This window comes from Rhipicephalus sanguineus, chromosome 11, assembly GCF_013339695.2.
Source record: "Rhipicephalus sanguineus isolate Rsan-2018 chromosome 11, BIME_Rsan_1.4, whole genome shotgun sequence".
Lineage (NCBI taxonomy): Eukaryota > Metazoa > Arthropoda > Arachnida > Ixodida > Ixodidae > Rhipicephalus > Rhipicephalus sanguineus.
Window position 1 is genome coordinate 32,661,932 of NC_051186.1, and position 27,770 is coordinate 32,689,701.

General features: G+C 44.0%; 1 protein-coding gene, 1 long non-coding RNA gene and 1 pseudogene across 2 annotated transcripts; all 3 read left to right on the top strand.

The window, feature by feature from the left end:
• Positions 1 to 388: 388 nt before the first annotated feature.
• On the top strand, positions 389 to 1,025 carry LOC119373876 (uncharacterized). Its single transcript, XR_005180002.1, has 3 exons — positions 389 to 441; positions 827 to 921; positions 990 to 1,025. It is a non-coding gene; the product is annotated as an uncharacterized LOC119373876 (long non-coding RNA).
• A 7,733-nt stretch (positions 1,026 to 8,758) lies between these two features.
• Positions 8,759 to 12,800, top strand: LOC119374711 (uridine diphosphate glucose pyrophosphatase NUDT14). The gene is made up of 5 exons (XM_037644891.2): positions 8,759 to 9,156; positions 9,266 to 9,309; positions 9,451 to 9,515; positions 10,383 to 10,599; positions 12,479 to 12,800. Exons 1-5 carry the CDS (start codon positions 8,950 to 8,952, stop codon positions 12,705 to 12,707), a joined length of 762 nt encoding a protein of 253 aa, XP_037500819.1. The 5' UTR covers positions 8,759 to 8,949; the 3' UTR covers positions 12,708 to 12,800.
• Positions 12,801 to 14,211: 1,411 nt separating this feature from the next.
• LOC119374924 (GRIP and coiled-coil domain-containing protein 1-like) lies at positions 14,212 to 27,080 on the top strand (annotated as a pseudogene).
• The last annotated feature ends 690 nt before the right edge of the window (positions 27,081 to 27,770 follow it).

Consider the following 27,770-nt stretch of genomic DNA (forward strand, 5'->3'; position numbering starts at 1 on the left):
CATTTCTTTTAATTTGAACTATAATATTTTACATTTGGCCGTTACAAAACCAGTGAATTATGTTAACTGCAATTCTGTCTTGCTGATGTGCTTCAGGGACCCATATTTTTCAAACGTGTCGTTTTTCTACAAATGCTATATGTCTAAAACAAGTAAATTTAGAGAAGAATTGAGAGTACTTGACAAAGCTGGTTTGATCAAGTGCAGCGCTAGAATCGAGGAACGCTATTCACCTTCATTTTTCTCAAATACTGCCATGAAGGATCCAGACTGTTCTGCACTGCTTTGTTTTCGATGTCCTTGCCCCTTGTTTAATGGTTCCCTTTTTATTTTGCTTTTGTTTTACGCATGGAATCTAGCAAGAGGACGAAGTACTTTGGACAACATGGTTGATGTTCCTAAACTCCACGCATGCCAAGGTGTTCTTCTCAGACTCTCAAGGTGGGTGGTTGAGATGGAACTTGGAATATTCATGTATACTTCCATCATGGTCACTGTTAAAGTAAAGTGACTCAGCAGATTGGCAAGCTTGATTTAAAATAATGCATAGTCATTGCTCCTGTAGAGTCTCTGTGTGCATGATTTCACCCATTGCTGTGATGGATTTTGAGGACTCCATTTGCTGCGACAAAAAGAATAATAATTATGTACGCTCGAACATAAAATATACACTCAGATATAAGTTACATGTTGCATAAACGTGAGCCGTTAGTCTTATCACATCAGTTAGCTTTTCGATTTCGTGAATTAAGCTTGTCACGTACAAGCTCATCAATGTTCACACTCACGTGATGGTGACTCGTCATTCCTGGTTTGCGTCTTTCAGCAAACACGGCCGAAATCGTTCTCGCCCTCGCAAAGAAAGAGTCCCAAAAGGGTATGGCGCTTGCGTCGCCCGAATGCCTTCAGCGCAAGAATCACGTGAGTACTGCGTGGCTGCCAATCTCCCACATGTGAGCAGGTATTGACGTGTCACCATTATGTTCCAGCTCATGCAATTCTACCTCGCATTTCCAAAGGTCAGCCTTGGCTACAGCAATCAAGCCTGACGGCCACATATCCCTCTGTACGCAGTCTTGTTTAAAAGGTGAGAAACTGCAGTGAGCCGTTTAGTTTTTAAATGGTAGTTAATTAACAGGGTGATTCCACGTAAGATCGAACAAACGATGGCTGTCGACCTCTCAAATTTATTTCAAAAATTTTAATATAGTTATTGCCTGATGAGTGGAAAGAGAGATCCGCAATTTGTTTTGCCGCCAAAAATTTTTTCGAACCACAGGAAATCAATAATGACAAAAGAGGTGGAGTGGAGCGCTCATCCGCTCTGCTGTTTGGCCAACTTTCGTTATGAATTGCACAAAATTATATTAAGGTAGGTAGCTGAAATTTATTTACCTAAATATTATGCATGTTTTTGCTTCTGCTCAGGTATTTTTAGTTTTTTATGTGTAGTGCAGATGTTTTTATAAAAAACCTCAAAAATTGGCCCAATCGGCAAAATTTTCTTTACTTTGAAAGTCTTTATCTCAAAAAGCCTTGTAGCAGAGGTACGAAAATTTTGCATTATGTTCTTTGCATGCTTATCTACCAAAGTGCCAAATCTTGTATTTATATACCTTTTCAGTAAACAGATATGATCGGGCTAAGTTCAAGAAAACACCGAACAATGAAAACTTCTGACGACAATTAAAAAAAAAACCCATTTTTTTAAATTTCTTAAACTTTGTCCACTTATTCTCCTCCACATTAGCTTTCACAATCATTAAAAACATGTTGCATAATGTCGTTGCACTAATAGTTACGGCCCCTCCAATGAGACCCTTAGGCAAGGATGCGCAATTCCGACTTCCTGCCCTGCAAGTGTATAAAATGCAGGCAGGGTTGAATTTCTTTTTATTAAAAGGTCAGCAGGGTACCTAGAAGGTGTCGCCGGCACTGAAGACGGTAATTTTGAAATTATTGGGTCACTGCAGCGGCTACGAGCGCGCACCCGAGATGCTCGTTGTAAAAGACGGCGCAGTGAGAGCTCGTTCTCGCGTCCTCAGACCGATTGAGTTCGAAACAGCAACACCTCCGGGTGACTTGAACGCATGTGCATGGAGCTTCGCTATTCTATCCGCCCTCTGTTCGCATCTCAGCTAGGCGCTGATAACACGGCGGAGATGGAAGCAAGATGAAAACTCTATAAGGGAGCTATGAGCGCTCGCTTCACGCACGCTGCTGCCACAGAAAACTGCGCTGCGCCAGTTGCGATCAGTGGAAAGCATGAACGTGGCGCTCCAGTGGCAAAGCAAAATATGGATTGTCAAAGGAAAGAAAAGCAAAACTATCGGTAACCGGATGCGCTTGCCTATATTAGATGTCGGCAGCAGACGGCGTGAACTGGCCGCGCGTTCGGTGCGCTGTTCACACTTCATTCGGCGCGGATAGTTCTTGTGCTTTGCTCTTACTCTACTCCTGCTGTGCGTCTCATGACGAGAAAGTATAGCTCTGAATGAGTCTATTGTGGAGACTACCTTTCGAAGCAAAAGAAGCTTAAAGGAGTACTGACACGAATTTTAAAAAAATCGGATTGTTGCTCTAAATAAAAATACTGGTGTCGAGAAACGTAAAACGACTATTGTGGTGCCTGAATATGCATCCTATATATTTTAATTAGCGTCACCTTAAAAAGACACTTTCGGTTTCGATATCGAGGGGTGGCTTCTCTGTGTCGTTTCATAGCAGTGTGACGTCACGGAGATACAGAAATTTGCGACGTACTAGCGGGAAATCCGTCATCTGCTCGTGGTGCAATAGACAACAATGAGTGAATTGTCGTCCAGTGACCCTGACAGTGATTTCTACGATTTAGGCTGCATGCAGGACGCAGAACTCGCGAACTCGGAGGAACTGTCTTGACTCGTCGGGATAATGTCCTTGCAGTGTGGCTGGCTTGCAAATGCTCAGCGACGAAAACTTCAAAGTCAAATTAAAATATTTTATACGTGTTCTCCGACTCCAGTGTGTGGACAGCGTGGACACTGCATACCAACGAAGCAAAAAATGTCCCTTTTGCGATGTCTCAAAATCGTGTCTGTACTCATTTAATTATTGCAAAGAAGCCAAAATTTCGCAGAGTTACTGACCTAGAATAAATGCTTTGAAGGAACGTTTAACGCCTGAAAGATCAGTGACTGTCAGTGAGACAGACTACTTGTGCTACGCGTGCTGCAATGAAAGATCTTCACGGAACGCACAGTTTAACGATGACATTCTTATGCCCCCTGAAAAAGAAATCGACGCAATTAACCAGATCACTGCGACTACCGGTGCACGTGCGTTCAAGTCACCCGAGAGGTGTTGCTGTTTCGAACTCAATCGGTCTGAGAACGCCAAAACGAGCTCTCACTGCGCCGTCTCTTACAACGAGCATCTCGGGTGCGCTCGCGCCTGATCGGTAGCCCCGCGCTCGTGGCCGCTGCAGTGATCAAATATTTTCAAAATTAACGTCTTCAGTGCCGGCGACACCTTTTTAGGTACTTGCTGGCCTTTTAAGAAAAAGAAATTCAATCCTGCCTGCATTTTATACACTTGCTGGGCAGAAGTCGGAATTGCCCGTCCTTGCCTAAGGGTCTCATTGGAGGCACCGTAACTATTAGTGAAACGAGATTATGCAACATGTTTTTAATGATTATGAAAGCTGATGTGGAGGAGAATAAGTGGACAAAGTTTAAGAAATTTAAAAAATGGGGTTTTTTTTTTAATTGTCGTCAGAAGCTTGCATTGTTCGGTGTTTTCTTGAACTTAGCCCGATGATATCTCTTTACTGAAAAGTTATATAAATACAAGATTTGGCACTTTGGTAGATAAGCATGCGAAGAACGTAATGCGGAATTTTTGTACCGCTGCTACGAGGCTTTTTTGAGATAAAGACCTTCAAAGTAAAGAAAATTTTGCCAATTGGGCCATTTTTGAGGTTTTTTATAAAAACATCTACACTACACATAAAAACTAAAAATACATGAGCAGAAGCAAAAACATGCATATATTAGGTAAATAAATTTCAGTTACCTAACTTTAATATATTTTTGTGCAATTCATAACGAAAGTTGGCGAAAAACAGCAGAGCGGATGAGCGCTCCACTCCACTCTTCGTCATTATTGATTTCCTGTGGCTCGAAAAAAATTTTTGGCGGCAAAACAAATTGCGGATCTCTTCTTTCCACTCATCAGGCAATAATATATAAAATTTTGAAATAATTTGAGAGGTCGACCAGCCATCGTTTTGTTCGATCTTACGTGGAATCACCCAACAGCAATTTAAACAGAGACGGAAAAAGTGCTGTTGTTGATTATCAGCCGATATCAATTTGTCCGGTTTACTATTCGTCCAAACAGAATTAAGTTGTTACTACAGCTACAACCACACAATATTGTAAGTGTGCAGTGCTCATGGATTGAGATGTGACATTGAAACTTTTAGTATAACGACTGATATGCGCAGTTGCTCTAGATAACCACTTCAGGTTGCTATGAATCTGGCCACTAAAAGTGATCTTGGCTCTGATGCAAGTGTTTGAGTTGAAATTACGCCGATATGACACAAAATGAAGACGGTGGAAGCGAAAGTATCTGCATTACTTGGCCCTGCATTATCGTGTTTCATCTGTGAGCACTGTGCATGCGAAAGATGTCGATGCGGAAAGTGGTCATGTTTGAAAATATCGGTAGCTGTTTGAGCGCCCAAATGCTACAGTGTAACTAGAATTGAAGCGAATGTTTGAGTGATATCCAGACAGTGTTACAAGTGTGGAGTAAGAAAAACCACTTGAAGTTTCAGTAATTGCTTTCCCGGGACTATAAACATGGTGTTTCCCCTGTCAGTATGCATAGACACCAGGTTGTTCTAAGCATTTTTCGTTCAATTAACATAAGTTAATTATTCTGATTTTTTTTTTCCGAGCATGTTTATTTGTTTTGTTAATCACTTGCGTGTTACACTGAGAAAATCCAAGTATGTTTCGTGATTACCAGCTTACTATGATTTCACATGTGGTTACGTAAAGAAGGTCTCCTGAATGTCGTTGAATAATTACTTTGTTTTATTATGTGATGTACACCATTTTCAAAAGTTTTGTTCTCAAGGCTGGTTAATCTAGAATGTCCTAAGGACATGGTTGAGTGCCAGTTTAAAAATAAAATCCATGCTGTCTGTGATTATGACCACTTAACCATTGTCCTTTATTTATTGATGTTATTTTGCTTTTTCTGCTGTCAAACAAGCTCACTTGTAAGTATTACTTGAGTATTATTGAACTAATAGGGACACTTGGGCTAGTTGGCAAATGTGCATTATGAAATAAAGCACAAAAAAAATTACAACGGGGAGAAATGAATAAGGCAGGGACAACGCGTCACTAGCAACTGAAGTTTATTGAACGAACACAGAAAGATATACAGGGGGGGATACAGTGAAAAAATTTTTTAACAGATAAAATAGGCATGCAGCCACTAAATTGTTAAGATCATAGCCAATAGGCCATACACATTTCAAGCAGTCATTTAAACAACATCGAGGTATTCAACCTCCTAGCTTGGTGCCGCTACTGAGGGCCAGCTACTGCACAAATCACCCATTTTTGCAATATGGGCGGCCTCAACTATCTCACGACACTTCTGATCTCTGTGTGCAAACAGAATGCAAGTTTTCAAATGAAGGCTCATGCCCAGAGTTTTAACCATGCGCAGATAGGTACGAGAGCTGTCGGTATATTCAATGCCCATGCATTCTCACGCAAGCGTATATTAACACATTGCCTGGTTGATTATTGCTGGGATATACCTCGCAACAAAACAAGAGACTGTTAAGTAAAGTGTGCTCAATAATGCCTGTGACTTTTTTCATATTTAGAATGCATCTGCTGCAAGATCCCAAATTAAGCTTTCTTCATATGCTCGTGGAGAAAACCTTGTTTTTGTCAACCAGTTTGCTGTTACCTGTGAGCAAGTTTTTCGTAGTGTCTATGTTAGTCATGTGAAAAATTATTCTTTTCACACCATCCTCTCACATGACAGCTCAATTTATTCTTGGCTGCATGTCAAGCTCAATTACTCAATAGACAGAAAAAGGCAAAACAAAATGTTTCGCAGTTCTCGGCAAGAAAAGTGCAATTATTTGTGTTACTGTTGTACCACTGCAATGATGCAACAGGACAGTGTAGGTTCATGATTAAATAAATAAGTAAAATCGATTTCACTTTATTTTTTCACTCCACTTCTTGACTGAGCATTCAGATGGCATTCAATGCACTTCTTACACTGCTTGTTGCTGTGCCCCTTATATCAAATCTGCCTCTTTTTCTCTCTCTAGTTCAGTGGAAGAACTTCAGGAGCGAATCAAGATATCTGAAAGCCGTGCCAAAGGCATTCTTGACTTTTGCAAAGTCTCTGCCACTGTATGACTGAGGAGCCGAGGATGTCTATTTTTTCTGCTGTACTGTACCATAAACCGTTTTTTTTTTTTGTAGAATCCTAGTGTATAGACGTATATATGTGTGTGTTTGTGTTGACTTCGGAATGACGTGTTGTAAATTAAGACTGCTCCAGATAAGTCCCACTTCACGTCTCTCAAGTTGCTGACTTGGGAAAGTCATTTGGAAGTCGGGGTTGAATGTGATATGTTTCAGGACTCACACAAGCCCATAACCGGCTTGCACGTGTAGTTTTGTTTGTGACTGATGTGACATACTCACACAAGCCATGGACCAATGTCGGCATTACACTTGAACAGTTTCTAATCATGCAAAATGTGATATAAAGGATGAGTGATGTTGTTTTACATACAAAGCCAGTAGTATTGTTTAAAGTTTGTAGGATATAGCAAGGCCTTGTGTGCCAAAAGCCTATGCATCAAATATTCAGGCTGTACAGCACCCAGGAAAGAGTAGAATTATATTTCCGTGAGCTGTTATTGTTTTCATACATTGTAAATAAACCGTCTGTATGCTCTAAATATTACTCTGCATTGAGTGGGACTGATCTCACCTTGTTGGCAGTAGCGGCAATTAAAATAAAACAGCTCAGGATATTTGTTATGTCTTGTTTTAGTTCCCATCTTGATTTCTGATGTAATAAAATATATATGCATCAACATGCACGGTGTCTAAAATTCATGTCTATAGCCTGCTAATTCCCAGTTTGCACATGTAGGCATGTTTCTTTCTTCTTTTTTATTGCGATAGCAATTATATGGACAGTCTCGGCTGGATTTTGCCGTTGCCGTCGCCATGCACCGTATATGTATAAGTATGTATATATATATGAAGGCCCCGCAGAAAAATAACTCAGAAAAATGCTTCCGAAGCGCGGAATCGAACCAGGGACCTCTTGCTCCGAAGCGAGCGGCGCTATCCACTACGCCACGTTTTTTTTTTTTCTTTTTTTTTTCTTTCATGGTATTTATCACACTTAGTATTACAGTGCACAATAATAGCACAAATAAAGCAAGCAAAGGTACAATCACATAGCGACAATATGCGCTCAAGCGTTACTAAGTGCACACTCGATGGCTAACACAACGTGCAGTAGAACGGTGAGAGTTTCTTCACATCGTGTTATACTAGAAGGTGGTGAGGCCGAGCACCTCACCAAGAGGGGGTACCAGTCCGGTCTAAAGTCCAGGTCATCATAAATGTCCTTTAGCTGAATAGTCATGCGAATGAAGTGCATGCTTGAAGAAATGGTGGGTTCTGCGTTACGGTCCTGCATACGTGTCTTCCATAAGCTATGCATACCCATGAGGAAAAACATATCATATGGCACTTCATCAAGCGATATTGGTATAAGATAACGTATGGTGTGAGAATTGACGACAAAACGTTTCTTCAGTGCTCTCTGAAGGACATCCCAGAACAGAATAGCGTCTTTGCAGCTAATAAAGCAATGTTCTATTGTTTCCGGCACATCACATAGACGGCAGTTAACAGAAGAGACAAAAATACCTTTTCTTTTCAACCATGTGCTTCGATCTTTCAGGCCACGATGTGTTGAAACGTGTGCGCAAAATGTATATTCCTCCTAATTCAAAAACATTTTTCTATATACGCCACGTTTTTTTAGTGCATACTGCGAACCACGAAAGTTCTTTGTAGGACAGTGATTACAAGAACAGTCAATACATGCATAAATCTTTCAGTTCATATTGATAACATTTAAACCATGATAATTCTGACACGTAAGTGCATAGCATCTAAGGCATATTTTATAACGAGCGAACATATCTTATAAGAACAATCTTAACGGTCAGCCCCTAATCAGATGTAAAGTTTCCATATTTTGAAAACTTGGAATCTACAACCAGTTGCATCGAGTTAAAAGCCTGTCTCCGGAGAGTGTTAGCACTCAACTGCATACTCTTTTTGAATTGACACAATTGCTTCATTTGTAGCCCAGAGTTAAATATTTGGGTTCAGGTTTGTATGTATGACCTAAATGAATATTTAAGACGGTGTAAAAGCGCTAAGACGACGCGCACAACGTGCGCTAGCCCATGCTAAAACGGCGAAACCTGTGCGCTTAATTTCGTTGCGCAAGTGTTTACATTGTAGCGACGCCGTTATGCATTGCGTCGTCCAATCGCCTTTAAGGAGGCGCACCTGTAGCTTCTTTCTTTCTCTTTATAGTTTAATGCTCGAGTAGAATACAACAGAACATCAATCACTTGAGCTAGAACGGCGCAATGGAAACTTGGCAGCGGACGACATTTTAGTTCTAGATTTCCCTACCTGGGGCGGCTCGGTAGTTGCGCCGAACATCTTATCTAATATAAAAGATTGTTGCGTAAAATACGTTCTCGTCACAAAAATGAAGGCGCTTATCCACCTCTCTGGCCGCGTATGCGAAGCGTTTTTACGAAAACCGACCATTAAGAAATTGACCTTACTAAGCTAGTCGTGGTGCTGTTAAGCGATGATCAGCGGAGTTCGATGTTGGCGGGCTGTAGCTTGGCCGCGGTCCACCAAATTGATAGTTTCGGGCGGTCCCGCCACTGTTTGTTCCTCGATTAAGCGCGTTTTATCCACGTCCGACGTAGTTATGGAGCAGATCGACGACGTACGAGTCACGGAGCTCAAGAATTCTGCGTACATCAAACCTACGCGGCTGCTCTTCAAGCAGGTGAGCCGATCTTGATCGCCAGCTGATGCGTCTCTCGTAGAGCATGTGGCCACCTCCGCGATCCTTTCCTACTAATTGGCTTATCCTTCGGTGTTCCTTGAATCCGCAGAACGGAAAGCAAAGGATATGGGACCTCATGAAGACTCACGACAGGTTTGTGGAACAATCTGTTTCATTTGAGCGCATATCACGTGTTAATAGCGTGATCTCAGGTGCAGTGGCGCGGTCGGCGCGGTTTTATGCTTGACTACACGCATGTGTTCTGAAACGGGACGTAATTGTTTTGTTCCGCAGCGTCTCGGCCGTTATTTACAACAAAAGCAGGGATGTCCTTTTATTCGTCAGGCAGTTCCGACCAGGTGAGTATAGCGATTACAAGCTACATGTTCTACGACATATATTCGTTTTCCGGAAATTGTCGCGCATTTTCCGTGTGCAAAGTTACGCACGCTAGTTGCTCGCATTAGCGTTTAGTGCGCGACGAAAACTTAGGAAAGGCAAAGCTGGCGCTAGAGATTATTTCTGGCGACACAGAAAACTGAAACCATTGTAATGTCGTCTGCTACTGATCGAGAATGCACACGTGCGATCGGTTCTGTGTGTAGTTCTTTTAAAATATGCAGCGGCCGTGCGGGGAAATAACATTTTCAATGATGGAAAAATCACAGTACGAAGTATAGGTTTAAGCGGGGAAGAAACGCTAATATTATAGGTTCGGCAAACTTATTAAATATATGCTGCTTTATGAGAACCTTGTACATAGTGCTTGACAATGCTTAAATAAATGATTACCAAGCAGGATTACTTTTTACTTTTTTTCTTGTTTGTTTGTTTCAAGTGGTAGCCAGGGTGCCTTTTGGAAGCAGGTGTATTTCGTATACCTTCAATAAAACACTGTATAAAGTATAATTTATTTGACAACAACATTCATAAAGGTGCAGTTGTCAGGAGTGCAGAAAACCACGAAATAGATTTGACGGGGCCAGTAGACACTAAAAAATAATGTTCGCATTAAATAAGACGACAACATGAGGGCGTCAATATGTGTAGCATCGAAGTACAACTTCATAGTTCATCCTAATAACAAGAGAAAGATAAAATTGTAGCCTGTTAAGGAAATGGCAATCTTTAGCAGATCATTTGTTCAGCGTATTGCTATGTGGTTACATAGCATGCGTTCTCAGTGAATTGAGCTCGTAAATTAGGAATTCTCGTACTTCTTTCAGCTGTCTACTACGGTCAGATCCCACCGCACGAGTTCACTTCGGGCAAGCCCATCGACACGACCAAGTATCCAGGAAAGTTGGGCGTGACGCTCGAACTGTGTGCGGGCATCATCGACAATGAGAAACTGTCATCCGCCGAGACAATGCGCGAAGAGATCAAGGAAGAGTGCGGATACGATGTGCCCTTGAGCAGCGTACAGAGGGTCACTTCATTCAGGTAACTGTCACACTTACTAGTCCTAGCACTGTTCGACCCGATCGGTCGGTGCCAGTGCGGATCTGAAAAGCATAGGGTTTCCTAATAGCATGTTAGAGGGAAATCTGGTGCTAGTGTCTATGGGAGCCGCAATGCACTGCACTTCAGCCAGCATGAAAATGATGGGTAGCTCATGGATTTTCCCAAGCTTTGTTCTTTTGGCTCCGTGTGGTCTGCAGCCTCTTTGTCGCAAGACGAAGTTCGTGAAGTTCAGCAAAAGTTCACCAGTCCAACGGCACCACTTTGACCTTTTTAGGCTCACCAGTTCAAATCAGCTCACAAAGTTTACACTGAATCATTCTTTAACCCAAAACAAAAGCCGAATCACAACAATAAGCAAAGTAACAAGTGCATTCAAAGTTCCAAGCACGAAGACTACACTCCCATGTTGGCTGAACGATCTCAGTGCCACTGTTCTCTCTGATGAGTATCGTAGGAAACTCCATGCTTAAAAGGGCTCTGCAACACTTCTTGAAAGGTCAGAAAATGCTGCTGATTGGTTGTCGAGGCTCTGTGAACATGTGAACCAAATGTTATAGCGCTGCATGTGGCAGGGTATTTAGAGTAACGTTTCGAAGACAGCTATGAATTGCTCGCTGTTAGCAAATTACATGATCGACGGGCCTGACTACCTACATCACTGGAGAGAAGGACACGGCCATTGGCTGACTTGATTATCGCGAGAAGATGCTGAAGGTCACGATGCATGCTAATGCAGCTTCTTGCCCCTTATCATCAACCCTGTACGCTCATCGGGACAAAAGAAGAGAAAGCGTGCAATGAACCCCCGTAAATCCGCTTGTACATGACGGGTGTGATAGTTTTTTTCAGCCATCCATTGGTGGCGCAATAAACTTCGATAATGAGGCCATTCGATGATTATTTGGAAGAGTGTTGAAGGGCCCCTTTAAGTCCTCTCTAATCAAATCGTGTGTGCACAAAATGAGTGCCAGCTTTGATGTTCAGGTAACGCGTCTTTTAGAAGCACGTTATCCTCACCACCTGTGTAGCCAACCCCCCACCTGTGTAGCTTCTAGCTTGCTCATTGCTGTAATCCCTGCTATCCCTGTAGCATAGCTCGTACTTAATGGATTTAAAATATCTTTGGGGCAATCGATTTAAAAGTAATAAACTCTGATAGTGAGGTCGTTCGATCATTACTTGGAAACGTGTTGCAGGGCCCCTTGTAACGTTCATGCAACACTGCAGATAAAAGAAATACTTTGAAGGTGATAATGCCAGCACATTTGTGCACGTTGCTTGAATGGTAATCAACTCTGCTACTTCTAGTACTGCCCTTTGGGACTTGGTGGAAAGGGGAAACCGAAACGAAAAGATTATTAATAAAGAAGCAATGCTGCTTTCATGACCAATACAGTCAGCCCCTGAGGTAGGGAGCCAACCAGTCTTTAAACGTCAGGTCCTTTTCAAAAACTGAGCATGATGCCGCTTTTAGAAATATTTTGTGTGGTGGGCTGAGGTACACCCAGGAAAGTCTTACCATGACACTATATTTTGTTCCTTTTTTTTCTAGGTTTTTAAGAAAGTCCGTAATATAAGAAAACAAATTACATTAATGCTCACTTGTGCACTCACTTGCAGTGCTCTCAGTTGCGTTATCAAATAATGAAGTCCTGCATGCATAACTTAACTTAGGTAATTACTTAAGATAATTCGTACTACCAAAAAATATACGCATACTAACTGTAGCTCAGTATGGATATCGGCAGCAGGCCGATCGTGTGAACAGTTTGAGATATATAAATTTCTTTTTCAAAAATTAGTTCAGTGACACACCCCATATACTATTCTTTATAAATATATCTATTTGTTGGTCCAGAGCTGGCGTGGGCATCCTTGGCGCCAAGCAGGAGCTGTTTTACGTCGAAGTGACCGACAGCATGAAGATAAGCGCTGGTGGTGGTGTCGAAGAACAAGGCGAGATGATCGATGTGGTCGAGCTAACCAAAGCCGAAGCCAAGAAGATGTTGTTTGATGAGAGCATCATGCGGCCTGCTGCTCTGCTTTTCGGCATTACGTGGTTCTTGGAGGTCAAGTTGAAGCAATAGAACAAACTTCATATTGTACATAAATGAGCTCACTAGGATCTACATCTTTATAATTTGCGCATTAAATGGAACTTTGACCTGATGCATTCGCTATCAAGTGCATATAATCGTGTTGAGGAGACTAGCTTGAGAAACAAACCACATAAAGCTCTTTGGCTGCTTTCAGGACATTGCTTGCTTCATAGAAGCTCTTAAATGAAAATTTTCAATTTTTTGCTGCAGTCATGTGCATTGGCATTCTGCCATGGTAAGTCATTCGTGATTATTATCATTTAAGCAAAGCAGATGTCAAAGCACTAGAAACAACATAGCAGTCAAAACATGTCTAGTCTCTATTACATATATGCACATTTTTATACTCGGCGCATTTTGCCGATGTTTGGGCCCAACATCCTTTCGTTACATGATCTGCATCAGTATTCCATGCCAATGATATATAGTACAAGAGCGCAATAAAAAAATTGTATGAATGTGGATTTCTCTTCTCTGATTAAGTCAGCACTGGGTGAACAAAATGGTGTTGGCACCATTTCAGCACATACGTTAATTGGGAGTGAAAGTGCTCATTAGTGAAGGAAAGGCCATCTGAATTGTGCTCATGGATGGTGACATGTTGTAAGTATTTTGATTGCAGACACTTCTGATATGTGTCTTCTGCATGTAATGTGCATTACACATTTCAAATTATAACACCTAGCGCACAAAAGGAGCAGCACACAGCAGTACAACATGGACATAGCTCCTCGTTGTTCTTTTTGTGCATGCTAATATGGAGCACCGACATGCCCAAGCTCACATTCTTTCAAATTACTTTTGAAAGACCTCCTTTGATGGTGCTGTGTTACTGTATCACTAAATATTCAACGTATTTCTTTCAAAACCACTTTTGTCACTGTGCCCATGGGGTTGCTGTGCAGGGAGAACCTGGTTCGGAAAAAGCCGTTAAGTTCGGGTCGCAATGTATGCTGCTGCTCCTTGTTTGTTGACTGCATGAATAGTTTTAATGACGCTGCGACAGGGCGTGTGCCACACCAATAAACTACGTTATATTTCTTTGGCGTTGGTAAGAATCAAACCCGCGTCACGTACATACAGACAGGCGCGCGCGGGCAGCGCATTTACAAATGCGCGTACGGGCAATGCGGACGAGGAGCCCGGCTGCAGTACAATGTGTCACTACACAGCTTCAATTTTTACTGCACTAACATTGAACAAATAAAGGAACGTTTTCACTAATTTCGAGATTCTCGGGACCGTATCCTACGATAGCGCAAGTGAGAACGAAACTGAAACGAAAAAATTATATATAATAATAAGTCCTTGATAGTAAGGCGTGACCACGTCGCCCCTGCTGAGCTGCAGAAACTTTTCTGCTCAGTACAATATTTGCAATTTTATAGAACCCTTTCACGTGCCTTTTGACCAGATTTTTTTTTAATAGATAATGGTGACGTCATGGGCACCATACTGCTTGCACGTCTAAAGTCAAATTTTTTGTTTGTGCGTCAAGGGTAGCCAGTCCAATCCAAGTCTGTTGTGTTCATTGCAGTTTTGTTGCTTTCGCTTTTGGTTGCCGCGTTTCGCTCACAGATTGTTCGGGCTCGCCGTGTTTTCGTTCTGCGTGATCTACCGGGGACGTGGACAGTATGCGAGACGTAACAGCTTGTCAGCCGACGACCGCACGGCTGATTATTTGCTTTCGAGCACGCAACCAAATTCAGGTGTTCAGCCTGAGGCCCGCCAGGTAAGCGATTACGTCCGTGACACCGTTTTGTTTTCGTGTCGCTGCTCTGGACGACTACAGTTGATGAAGCGCGGTTGCGCGATGTCGTCTAACTAGCTACGAACTTCATTATCTCTTCGTCTCATGCGATTACATTTTCGCAGATATGGGTTCGGAAGCCAACCCGCACGTAAGGCATTTGACAACTGTGCCGCGCAGTAGATACACTTTTGCTGATCGTGGTGTCTAGAGTGATATTAGTGACGCAGCTCGACCGTTTGATAGTAGCTTTTCAAGACTGCACACAAGCGTGACTTTCTTTCGTACTCTTCTTATTTCATTTTTCAGGAAATGGCCGCCGTGCCGGACAAGGCGAATCGCAGGGAGCTGTGCGAGATTATTTGCACGCAGAAAGAAAAACTCCAGCGTTATGAGGCCCGGCTTGGAGGTAGCGCTGTGACTCTGATCTGTATATTACGTGTACATAACTGTCTCCCATGTACTGTCCTTAACAATTAATGGCCTGCGGGCGAAGGGCTTATGGGCTGCTGTATATGTATGCATTTTCTTACAATATGAATGGTTTTGAAACTGTGTCAACTCCATGATTGTTTGCAAGCAGGGAGTTGTAGGGTACTGTAATTCAAAGTCTCCTTTTTCGAGAGCGGGGTGTCACTGGAGTCAACGTTTCGACAAGTGGTCTTGGTCTTCAAGGCAAGGTTGCTGCCGTGATGAAGAAAAGACCACTTGTCAGAACGTTGGCTCTAGCAACAACCCATGTTCAAAGACTTTTCATCGCTTCGAGCTTCCGTCTTCCCCTGAACTTATTTGCACTTTCTTGAGTGTAGTTGATATATCCAGCGCACATGTTCTTCAAAAAACAAGTTGAACATCGAAGAACTGCAGGCACATTCTAAAGTGGCCAAGCGTGGCAAAGCTGCCATTTTCCTTCACTTATTGCTCGTTAGGTCGTGTGAGCTGGCAACTAGCTTGCAACAGCAAGTGGAACGATTGATCGAGGCTGCTTTTCCGAAGCAGATCGTTGCTTCTATTCTAGAAAGGCGCAATGAAAACGCCTCAGAACTCCAACAGACAAGCGGCCAGTGTTTGTGCCATATAAGAACGGCCCGTCCCACCGCCTCAAAAGGACAGGCATAAAATAAGGGCTTTCGGTGCTGGTAGTGAGTGCTCATTCAGTCGTCTTGTATTCTTGTGTCCCGTCTCTTTGCACTCAAAATCTATTCCAGACTCTATCTTGTTGACAATGAAAGAGTATCTTCGCAAGATGCTTGTGTGACACACACATGAAGTAACTTCACACATGCAACGTGACACTATTTTAACCTGCTTACTGCATGACGTGGGTGGGCACTTTTGTGGGAGTAAAATAGGTTGAAGACCAGGGCCCTTCCTACTCCTCTTGTTTGGTTCTCTCTTCTTCATTTCTTCCCGTTTCCTCGTATGCACTGAAAACGTATGAAAGTTGTAAATTGAATTTGTAGTCAACAAAAACAAAGTTCTGACCAATATTATATACATCTGAGATATTTTCGTTTCAATAAATTCATAATGGCATTCTGTGCATTCAGACAGAGGGAAAGCAGTTTTCTGCTCAAAAGAAAACAAACCAGGAAAAAATGAAATATTAAATAATGGCAATAATAATAGGCCCCTTGTCCTGGCCAGAGGCCACTGCAATTCTTTGCATATTACCTCTGCATTTTCAATGCCACTACTGGGGATCTTGATTGCTATCATTCAGAGTCCTATAAAGTGTACACTCTTGGTTATGATTTGTTTCCACATCAACTGTACAAAATTGACAAGGGACAAAAAGTGCATGTGTCACGGTGGACACAGACTGCATTTATTCGGAGCAAGAATTCGTTTGCAATGCACAGGCAACTTGCACATTTCACAGCAGTCGCACGGCATGTTGACCATAATCGCACGACTTGGCCGTGTGTAAAACTACATTAATGTTTTAAATTAACTGAACTGGAAGAACTTGGTGTCTCTGCTCATCCCGTTGTATGTGGTACTTGTCCATCTCTATTTTGTGCCGTTGATTTCCTGTGCCCACATCAGAAATTTCAGATCTTCGATACTCGCATCATGGTAATCAATTAAAAATGTAATTGCAAATATTCATCATGCCCTTTCGGTTATGCTTCTTGCACTCACTAAGCTGTGCATTCTACGCTTGGGTTTTGTTTCTGACACAGCTATAGACTATGTGGAAAGCGCCAGTGCAAGGTGGCTCTAATAATGAAGGGCAATCTTCATTTCAGACCTTGTACGTGCCTTACAAAAGCCTTCAGAAAGAAAAAGACGCCCTCGAACTAAGCCTGAAAGCCCTCACATCGTCAAAAGCCAGTGAAAAAGCTCGCACAAGCACATCGAATGAGTCCCTGTCCGAAAAGAAAAGCAATAAGACATCAGAACCTGCTCTGTCATCAACGGTAAGTAATCAGAGGCATCACCATAAACACGCGCATGTTAGTTTTCTCGTGACATCTGTCGTGATTTATGTTTGCCCCAGTGCTTTTGTAAATTAGCACGGGAGTTTAATCTTTCATCTCCTTCGCTGATGCTACTCGGGAAACTTTAATTTGGGAACTAATACAGACAGCCTCGTCTGTCTGTATCAGTATTAACCAAACTCAGCGTTTTTGCTTAACCCCCTCGCCTTTCCCGTAGGACTTCTCTCTGTAGTTCTGCTTACTTGCCAAATTTCAGTTCTTCTTGCAACAGATACCACGTCTGATTTCTGTCTGGTGAAAATGTCTAGTGAGTGCTGTTTGTTCTGTCATAGACAGGTTGACATTAAGAGGGATTGAAGCTTCGGCACTTCTCGACGTTATCCTCGCAGGATGACGGTCAAAAGGATGCGAGCTCCCCTGGCGATCCTGGACCGAGTGGTGCCCCGGAGGACCACGTGGCTGCACTCTCTCAGGCACTGTCTTCCCTCTCGGAAGAGAAGGCCCGCATGGAAGCTGCCTCCAGGCCGACCGTAAGAGACTCATCCAGAGAAGGAGGCCGCACTGCGTCAAGTCGAGGAAGTTCAGAGAAATGCCGAGGAGCAGGCCACTTCGCTGGAGGCCAAGACGGCCGAGGTGAGACAAGAGGGTCTGCCGGAAAGTCTTGCTAATATTCAAGGCACACTAAAGGCGAATGTCAAGTTAGGTGTGGTGTTAAAATACCCTTCCGGAAACACTGCAGCGCTTGTTTTGTGCAGAGAAAATGCTTGATCTAAGAGAAGGTCCCTTTTCGTCATCGTTCTCAGGCTGTTTTCGTCCACTGCAGGATGAAAGCCTCTCCTTGTGATCCCCAGTTTATCCTATCCTGTGAAAACTGATTTCATTTTATCCCTGCGAACTTTTTAATTTTATCACTCCACCTAACTCTCTGCCTTCCTGGACTGGGTTTCCCATCTCTTGGCAACCACTCCGTTGCTCTTACTGTTCACGGTAGTCAGTGGTTTAGCCAGAAATGTGTGTCGGTGGGGGCATGTTTTTGATCAGAAGTGGGGGCCGGGCAGGCAAGTGTGGTTGAGTGCCATTTTGTGCTCCCTGTCCCATGGCAGAAAGAAATTTTGGGAGAGGCACCTGCCTGGTGTGCCACCCCCTGGATATGCGCTTGCTGGTAGTCTGTCCTATGCTTTACATATTCACCCCAGGTCCACTTTCGCTTGATGTCAACTAAGATATCTGCTATCCCTGTGTGCTCCCTGACCCATTCTGCTGCCCTCCGGTCTTTTAATGTTACTCCTATCATTTTTCATCCACATACCCCAGCACAATCCAAATGGCGTGCCCCAGAACCAGGAGATGTGATGTCACATAAGACATCACCACTTTTTACTGCATGGCAGGCAGTGCAATGTTTTTTGCTTAAGACACAAAAGTGTGGCCAGAAGGCAAATTGGCTACATCACGTGGATGTGGCTTTCTTTCTTACTTGCAGTTGTGTTAAGTCTTGTGATCGAGGGAAGCCAGCCAAGTAAATAAATAAATTAACAGTTAAACGTGTGCATAATGTTGCATTTGGACAACCCCACTATGCTGCCACTGCGCTGTTGCAGCTGCGAACGAAGTTGCGCGAGGAGCGGATGGCTCGAGAGCAAGAGCAAAGTGACCACGCGGCCATGCTGAGGGAACTCCAGCGCCTGCTGTCTGAGGAACGGACTCTTCGCGAGAACTTGGAGGACAAGCTGGAGGAAGCCATGAGGAAAGCAGCTCAGGTAAGCCAGCTGCTCAATCATCCTTCTGGGTGGCAACAATTCTCTGCCTCTGACAGCAGCAGCGGATGCTTGTCCACACCACCAGTGCTTTGGTGGCATAAGGTGTAAACAGAGACCTTCACAGATTTTTATGGGGTCACCTTTTGAGATGAGTACCCATATGGAACTGAGAACCAGGTCAATGTACTCCTTTGCACATTTCAATAAACTCATGTATGTTCGCGGTCATTACTGGGAATTGAACTTAGTACATCCTACATTTGAAAGCGGATGCCCATCTATTTTACCACTGCAGCGGTGCTAGGTCATCTCTTACGTATTTTTTTAGCGGCCTACAATTCTTGATAGGGTTTCAAGCTAGAGAGCCTTCATTTAATCCAAAAGGAGTGAAATGTTGAAAGTATGACGTCACTGATCCTTCACAAAAAGACTCAGGTTTGGCCTCGACTTGTCGGCAGAGCCGCCAAGAGCCATCCGCTATAAACAGCATGTTCAGTGACCGCACACATGAACGGAAAACCTTGCAGGCAGACTTGGCGAAAGAGTACGAGGCCAAAGTGGAGAAGCTGACGCAGGAGCTGGACGAGGTGCGCCAAGCGGCTGCTCGCATCGAGAGGAGAAGCTCCGACAGCCTTCCCCCCTGCTGCTCAAGCTACAGCAGGAGTGGTCTAGGTCCAAGGTAAATGGCCTCTTTTCATTTTAGAGAGATATCCACGGACAGAGAAAAGAACCTGTCTGCACTAGGGAGAAGTACAGGTTGAAGACGGAAACGTGAAGCGATGAAAAATTGTTAACACGAGGTGGGTCGCTGGAGCCAACTTTTCAATGAGCTGCTCCGACGGCGACGAACTGATAAGTAGGAGAGAGACACACATGCAGAGCGCCTCTACTGTCCATCGTCGTCTTCACCACCTTATTAACCCTATCTCGGATCATGCAAATCCAACATTCCCAGGTCCATCTTACATTGCCTACCTTAGCATATGTATGTGTATGCTTTATACCACGTCTCCCCCAACACCAGCGGTCGGGGGACCGAGGGTACGAGCATACACATACCATGCGCTAAGGTAGGAAGTTGCAACGTTGAAGAAGACAAGACCGCTAGTCAAAACATTGGCTAAAGCGACACCCCGTGTTCGTGAATATTTCATCTCTTTTCTGCACTAATATTTATGTCCCACTGAATGTCTGAAATGTCTGCTTAGCAAACTGTAACTAAGCCCCATATTCGGAAAATGCAGTACTTGAAGCTGTGACTTGACATGAATGGCTGACGTCATTGTAACGCCTCTTGTGCAGTCACCCAAGGGAACGCAGTGAGCGTCTTGGGCATGTTTATGTCAGGCAGGCATTGCCTTATGAGGGCTTGACCAAGGTAAATGGGTCTTTTCCAGGTAGGCAGTGTGCACATGCACGCCGGCGTGGACAAGACACCATGATTTTCAGTGGCCAAAACGCGACGGCAGGTGCGGACCAAGCGACATCTGTTGTCACAAATTTGCAAATGTTTTCCCCAAAGAAAGGCACGAATGCAGGCCTCAGAGATTGTCTACCGGCGCGTGGCGGACAACTTCGGAGGCCGAGGGCCACCATTCGATTTGGGCGACCTCCACTGGAGGTGCTGTTTGGACCAGGAAAAGGCCCATTGTGGCTTCAAGTTGATGCACGTCTTTGAATACAGGGGTGAGGCTGTTGAATGGTTAGTTGACTGCCCAGTTGAAGAAATGTCATCACTGCAAAATGAAGTGGGTCAAAAATAAATATGGACACTGACACCACAATGCATCACTGTTAATATGTAAGGTGCAATGGTCACTGGTGCCATGTCATTGGTACCAGCATCTGTGGTGTCAGTGCATCCCTGTGAACCACTGTCTCATTGTCATGAGTAGCAACTGAAGCTAACACATCCATCTGTCAGAGCCAGCATCTCAAGCTTCTCCAACAGGCACAGCACCAGGCTGCACTGGAACAGGAAAAAAGCCAGGCGGGGCGTGCCCAGGCAACGTTTGCATCAAAGACGACGGGAAGTGAGGCGCGGGTGGCCAGCCTGGAAAGTCGTCTGCAGGTGCGTCTAGTTGCAGGTTTACACACATGCTTAGTGACATTGATGTTGAGGTTGACAGCTCAAGATCCTTATAGCGCTGTTGGCGGACTTGAGTCTGTTGATGTGTCTGCTCCTTCATTTGTTGAATTCGATGGTGAAGAGGTCTCGTCTTCGTCGGAGACATGACAAAGACCAGTCCTCTTATCAAAACATTGAATCCAGCAACATTTCTTGTTCGGCGATTTCTTGTCAGTTATAGCTCCACAGTTTTTCCCACTTCTAAAGTAATGCTCAACAGTCTCGGAGAGAACAGCCCTTTGCGATAGGTATCGAGGCAATGGAAGTTGGTTGGTTGGTTGAAAAACTTTATTTGGGTCCTGCAAGGCGCGTGTCAGCGCGCAGCGGGCGACTCCCACGTTGGGACCGTCAGACCAAGCTTGCCGGCCGCAGTGGAAGTGGTGAAAGAATACATCTACTTAGGAGAGGTAGTGATCGCAGAGCCGAACCATGAGAATGAAGTAACTAAAAGAATAAGAATGGTGTGGAGTGTACTTGGCAGGCATTCTCAAATCGCAAATGGTAGTTTACCACTATCCCTCATGAGAAAAGTATGTAACAGCTGCATCTTACCGGTACTTGCATATGGAGCAGAAACCAGGAGGCTTACAAAGAGGGTTCAACTTAAACTGAGGATGACACAACAAGCCATGGAAAGGAAAAATAAGGTGTAATCCTAAGGGACAAGAAGAGAGCAGAGTGGGTCAGGAACAAACGGTTGTTAAGGACATCTTAGTCTAAATCAAGAATAAGAAATGGGCAGGGCATGTAGCGCGAAGGCAACATAATCACTGCTGGATTTGAAGAGAAGGCAAGTGCGTGAGGGGGAGGCAGAAAGCTAGGTGGGCAGATGAGATTAAGACGTTGGCGGGGAAATGTGGCCACAGCAAGCACAAGACCGAGTTGATTGATGAAACCCGGGAGAGGCCTTTGCCCTGCAGTGGGCACAAGCAGGCTTATGATGAGGATGATGATGTAACTTGGGAGTGTTAGACAGTGTCGCTCATAGCCACGGCAGTGAGCATTTCCGTTTGATTGTGTTGATGTATCTGCTCTTCATTTGCTGAAGTTGATCTTGAAGAGGGCTTCTCTTTATCAGAGACCTGACAAAGACCAGTTCTCTTATCAAGACATTGGCCCAGAAGCAACATTTCTTGTTGGACGATTTGTCATCAGTTATAGTTGCACAGTTTTCCCCAGTTCTTCTTTGTCTGATTCGCTTGTTGCTGAGTCACGCTTGGTCATTAACAGGAGCTGTCCAGGCAGTGGGCACGTACGACCGGCTACGCATGCAAGACCGTGCGGCCATCCAGCGGCTGCGAGAGCGTCTGTCGCAGCTCGCCCAAGAAAACGCAGCTTTAGCGAATGCTGCAGGCATCGGTGCCAAGGCTGCGGAGCTGCTTCCCAGGTAGGCACTCATTAAAACATTGTGTTTGCGGTGACTTGCCTCTTGTTATTCCAACAACTGACGCATCTTGGCTGTCTGTGATAGCAGAATGAGCTGCTGTGGTGTAACTGAAGCAACAGTTGACGGAATAGCCGAATGCGTCACTGTATTTACATAAGTGCAAGCATATATTCGACTGCTGACCATTAGTGTAAATCCATAAAAACCACAAAGGGGGACACACATCTTGCAATGGCAGCCATTTATTTTTATAAATGTGCTTTATTTTTAATCATATAAAATTAAAATTATGCATTCACATAAAATAATAGTAATAATAAAACGAGCATGAGTTCGGCACCCGATCAGAAAGAATAGCACTGAGTGACATCGCATGGTGAAGTTAGTTTCTAATAGCGACTCGTAGGCAGTCTAGCATTTTTGCAGCACATCATTCGGTTAAAGTATGCAATAAAAATGGTAGCACTTTTCGTGCTAACGCGTAAAGGTATTCCCCATCGTGTGTACCGGCTAGAGGTACGTACTTGTTTCTGTTCATTGGAACGGCTTCAGATTTCAGAGTTGGTTTACTGAAGTGTGTTGTCCTTGACTGTCAAGAAATTCAAATGTGACATTTGGAAGATAAATCTCAAGGGGGGACACTTGCAAGGGGTGTCCCCCAGCCTGAACACAAGGGGGGTCAGGACCCCCCATGACCGCCCCATGATTTATGCCCCTGCTGCTGACCGCAAACTAGTCTGTTTGGCTAGCCACATAATTTCTTGCTTTGTGACAACATCGTGTTACCAGTTTAAGCTTGCTGCTTTGTTATGCTAATCTGACCTGCCAGGCTTAGTGGCTTAAGTGTTGTGCTGCTAAGCTCGAGGTGCGAGTTCGATTCCAAGCCACAGCAGCCACATTTTCCTAAGGTCAAAATGCAAAAAACACCCGTGCACAGAGATTCAGGTGCACGTTAAATAATCCCCAGTAGCTAAAATTAATCTGGAAATGCCCACCGCAGTTGTCTCGTAGTTTTGGCACGAAAACCCCAGAAATAAAATTTTTTTTTTTTTTCACGCTAGGTGTGGCATCTTTACACCGCAATTTTCAGCAGTAATGGTTTCTTCTTGCCATTCGAGCATCGTTTCACCTTGTTTTGTGCACGTGCCTCTACTTGGTGCACCAGGACAGCAATCTGGATGTGAAGACCCTGCTGGACCGATTGGCAAGATGCGCCTGCTGCTGAGGAGTCGAATCAGCGTGCCGAGAGGCCCATTGACCTGATTGTGAGGCATTTCTTTTTGTGCGCAGTAAATGCACAGCGCATCAATGGGCGATTTCTTTCACCTGGGCATTCCTTAGACAAAAAGGACAACCTAGCACAGTGTGGGAGCTGAACGCACACCTCCCACATAGCTTGTGTGATATCCTACTGCAAGCTTACCAGTAGCCACGGCAGTAGTTCAGCGGTAGAGCACATGCAATACAAAAAGATGTAAAACTCTTTTTGCCCATAACCCACACAAAAAATATAGAGAATCCGAAGCTGAAATCTGGTGTGAATGTATGCAAATTTCAGTCTACAAGATGGTATCAAGGCTATGCTTCACATCATGCAATGCTTCACGTGAATGCATGGAAGGTGGCTTTAAATCAATGCAAGGAACGCGACTGTGACAGCAACAGCTGAAAGTTACAGTAGGTGAGGACGGTGGAGTAACATTGGTGACAGAAACCGAGTGAAAATAAAGCTTTTGCAATCTTCGAACATAGTTAGAGGAGTCATTTCTGTCAAGGTGTAAAGTCAATTTGCACAGTTGAAATGTGCAAGCAATAAGCATTATTAAAAAAAAATTTCCTGCAAGCTCTTTGAAGTATGAATTATATGCAGTGGTGGGCTATATGCAGGTAAATACAGTAGGTCCAGCTTTCACCTGCAGCAAGTTGTCTTTTCATGCGCTTTAGTTTCCATTCTCCTTAATCGTATTTCTAAACTCGCAAATATTTTTTTTTTCAACTTGTAATACATGACTGGAACTGCTTGGCCGTGATATTTTATTAAATTAACTATTGCTGTTTATTTACTTACCTAGCCAAAGCTCGTAATTCGAGGCTAGTTGACTATTCGATTAAAATAACATGTAAACAATGCACTAATAATAGACAAGGCACATACAGTGCTTGTATGTCACCTGTATATGCTTCTCTTTTGTTTTGCACAGTTTTAGACTTATCATTTACATTGTATCATTTGTTTTTCTATGATGCCAACCCTCTTCAGAATTGGAGTCCGCAGTACCACTCAAGTCTCATTATAACAAAGCTGTATCTGACACGAAAATGACTTCTTTATATCCGAAAATTCATTATAAATGTACATTCATAACACTGTATCTGTGACAAGACTATCTTCATTTACTTCATTATAACAGATAATTTGTTATATCTATGATTGCTACATCAAGGTTTGAGTGTATGCATCACGTAGATAATTTGTTGAAAGGAAATTTCATTTCCCCTATGCTTTCCCTAGTTTTTATGGTCATTCAGCTTTACGACTTGAGGTATATGTTGATTTCGTAACCACTGATTTATTTGTGCTGTTTCGCAGCTTACTTCCGAGAGCTGGCAGAAGAGGAGGTCCTTGGCTTGCATGCCAAGTGCCCGAGAGGAGCTTCGCCAGCTGAAGGACGAGTTTGAACAGTACAAGGCTCACGCCCACTCTGTGCTCCATGGGTACTGGCAGCCAAGGCAGCTACGCAAAGGTTCGGTTTCTTTCTCGCATCATGGCATGTTTGACAGCGATTACAATGCCCATTTGGTTTGTACAGTCGATGACAAGTGTTTGGACACGCCCGATAATTCAGACACCTTCATGGCATTGCGGTGTAAGCCATAAGCCAGTGTACGTGTAAAGGCACTTGAAATTTCAGAGGCTGAAACTCTTCGCCGGCGATCTTTCAGACATTCTGCTTGCAGTTTCAAAATAGCATTGATCGTAGCCCCATTGATTATCTTGTAGCCTTGGACCAGCTATCCACTTGCAGGCGCGATGCTTCCCGAAGTTAGCTTAGGCACAATGCAGAGGTGTTGTGCTGTCAAATTTAAGCAATGTACACATTGGAGTGAAGTATTGCAGGATGTAGTATGTGCTCCTTTTACACATGCATGCACCCGCTATCTCCTGTCACAGTACAAGCACTGAGATCCCTAATGAGTGTGCTGGCAGACCTCTGAGCTATTTTGGCGTATCTGTGAAAAATAGAGCCTTTGAGGGCAGTGAAAAGGTATGCATTCGATTTTTTGGGGGCGATTTAACAGTCCCTAGAGAGTCTGAAAAACCTGCACTTGACTGTACTTGTTTGATTATTGTTAGATAAATTGGTCACATGGCCAATCACTGGGGTAGTCTTCAATTTTGATGTTTATAAGGAACTTTATTGACTTTAGACTGAAGCCAATTTTAAGGCAAGCACGTTGCACTTTTGGATCAGCCTGTTTCTGTCATTGCCTGCAGGGGTCAGGAGTCTTCGGCAGAGTGTGGATCGACTCAGGCAGCAAGTGAAAGACCTCAAGGGCAGCTGAGGACGCAGCGGGCCAGTTCGAGGCGCAAGAGCAGAGCAACCGGGAGACCACCGCAAAGCTCCAGGTCTCGCATATTTTCAGTGGATGCCTTTGCTGGCGCATTTCTGCATAAGTGGTGGTTGTGTTTGAATGCGAGTGAGTGAGTAAGTAGACGGCAATGAGCACTCTTATATCTCTACACCGAAATCTTACCTGATACTATTCAGGCAGGTGCCCACTCTATCTGGTTAGCATATAAATCACTTCATCAGGACGCCAGTGTCCCAATGCCTAAGTGTGGCTGTTCCCTTCCCCTTAATCTGTCTCGAAGAACGGAAGTCTCTTCAGATAATGTGTGCTGGGGCATCCCTAGCACATTTTCCCACCTGTGCCTTGGGTCTGACACAAGACGGCACCACGTCCAACACACTTTGGACAACAACTGTCGAAATTGTGCTGTCTTCGTGTCTACAGAAGACATTCGCTACCTGTTGTGACTCTGCCAAAGAACAAAGGGTACCTAGGAGAAAATTTTTCAAACAGCCAAGCTACAACTAGATAAAACACTGTTAGAGGCACTGGCTTATGAATAATGCAGGAGGACTCGTTGTTGGGCTAGTTGGTGTTCGCTATCATCGTAGTGTAGTATGAATACACAAATACAGAGACTTGGAGGCATACTGCACAGGCTCTTGTGTTGTATGTCTCCGTGTCTTTGTATTTGCGTCCTCGCACTACACTATGACTATCAGCATGAACAGTAAGCTTGCTAATTTGCTACTGTAATTTCTACACGTGAGGAGGGCCTCTACGCTTTTATTTAGATGAACTTGTATGCTGCAGGGCAATCTGCTTGACAAAAGTATGTTGAGCTAATGGTGGAGTTTGGGTTGTAAGAAAATGATACAGTTCATAAGGGGTTTTTATAGCATCTGTTCTGTCTTTACTTTTCACAGAATCCTCTTCCCTGCCACCTCCTGCAGCATGACGGCTGTGTTTTTGTCTCTTTCATTCCCACACAGCGTGCCCTGTCGGATGCGGACCTGCGGTATGAGCAGGAGCGTCAGCGGCTGGAGCAGCGTTGGAGCAGCAAGCTGTCGGAGCTGGAGTCCCTGATGCAGGCGCAGAGAGACCGCTCGCTAGCTCTCGTGGAGGAGAAGGATCGTGAGCTGCAGGCACTGCGCGCCACACTCGCCAGCTTGGAGTCGGAGAACCAGCGCTACGACTGGCAGGCACAGCGCGAGGTCGTCAGCAGCAGCGGCTTGGCAGTGGTGAGCATCGTAATTTACGTGCCGATACCACAATATGGCTACGAGACATCTTGGCATCGAGCAAGGAATACACGGTAGTCTTAAGTGCAGACAGAATGTGTGATGCCTTCGTTAATCCTTACAGAAGGTTAACCCCTGTATTCAGGTGTGTGCTTTAACTTTAAGGCACATGATTTGGCTTGGTCAAGTGTTGTGCCTTATAGGGAAGCTGATGTGGTTTTAGATTCGGTAAAACTTTGTTGTTAACAAGGGCCAACATTATTGTTGACGATGGCGTAATTTTTTCCACTGTTGTGGCAGCAGGAGCTTTAATTTATGCGAAAGAAAGGTTAGTCTTGCTCCATCCATGCGAATGCACCGAAAGAGTGGACGTGGAAATGAACTTAGAATACGTCATCATTGGTAGCTTTGGCAGAGCCGTGCAGCACTGTCATATCTTCGACCGTGGCCTCCATGACTATTTCCGGCTATGTGCGTTGGTGGAACGATTGCGAAGGCCATGCTTTAACAGTGCCGATGTTGCTGATGACGCGACAAACCGAAGATGTCACCGCATTCGCTCAGCATCTCAAGAATCCCTGCGGCTGCAGCCGCTGATTTTTGCCAAGAAATGCTATTTGCATTCTCTGTGAACTCTTACATTGGTTTTTGAATTCAGCAGGGATCAAACTATGGTTACACACTCTAAAGTCATTCTTTTTAAAAGTTGTCATGTTCGTTAGGCCTCACTCCCCGAAATCCCACGTCACTCTCATACAACCACAACAA

Coding starts and splice junctions, on each gene's coding strand:
- LOC119374711 (XM_037644891.2), top strand. CDS start 8,950: ATGATCAGCGGAGTTCGATGTTGGCGGGCTGTAGCTTGGCCGCGGTCC. Junction 9,310..9,450: donor CTCATGAAGACTCACGACAG/GTTTGTGGAACA, acceptor TTTGTTCCGCAG/CGTCTCGGCCGTTATTTACA. Junction 9,516..10,382: donor CGTCAGGCAGTTCCGACCAG/GTGAGTATAGCG, acceptor TACTTCTTTCAG/CTGTCTACTACGGTCAGATC.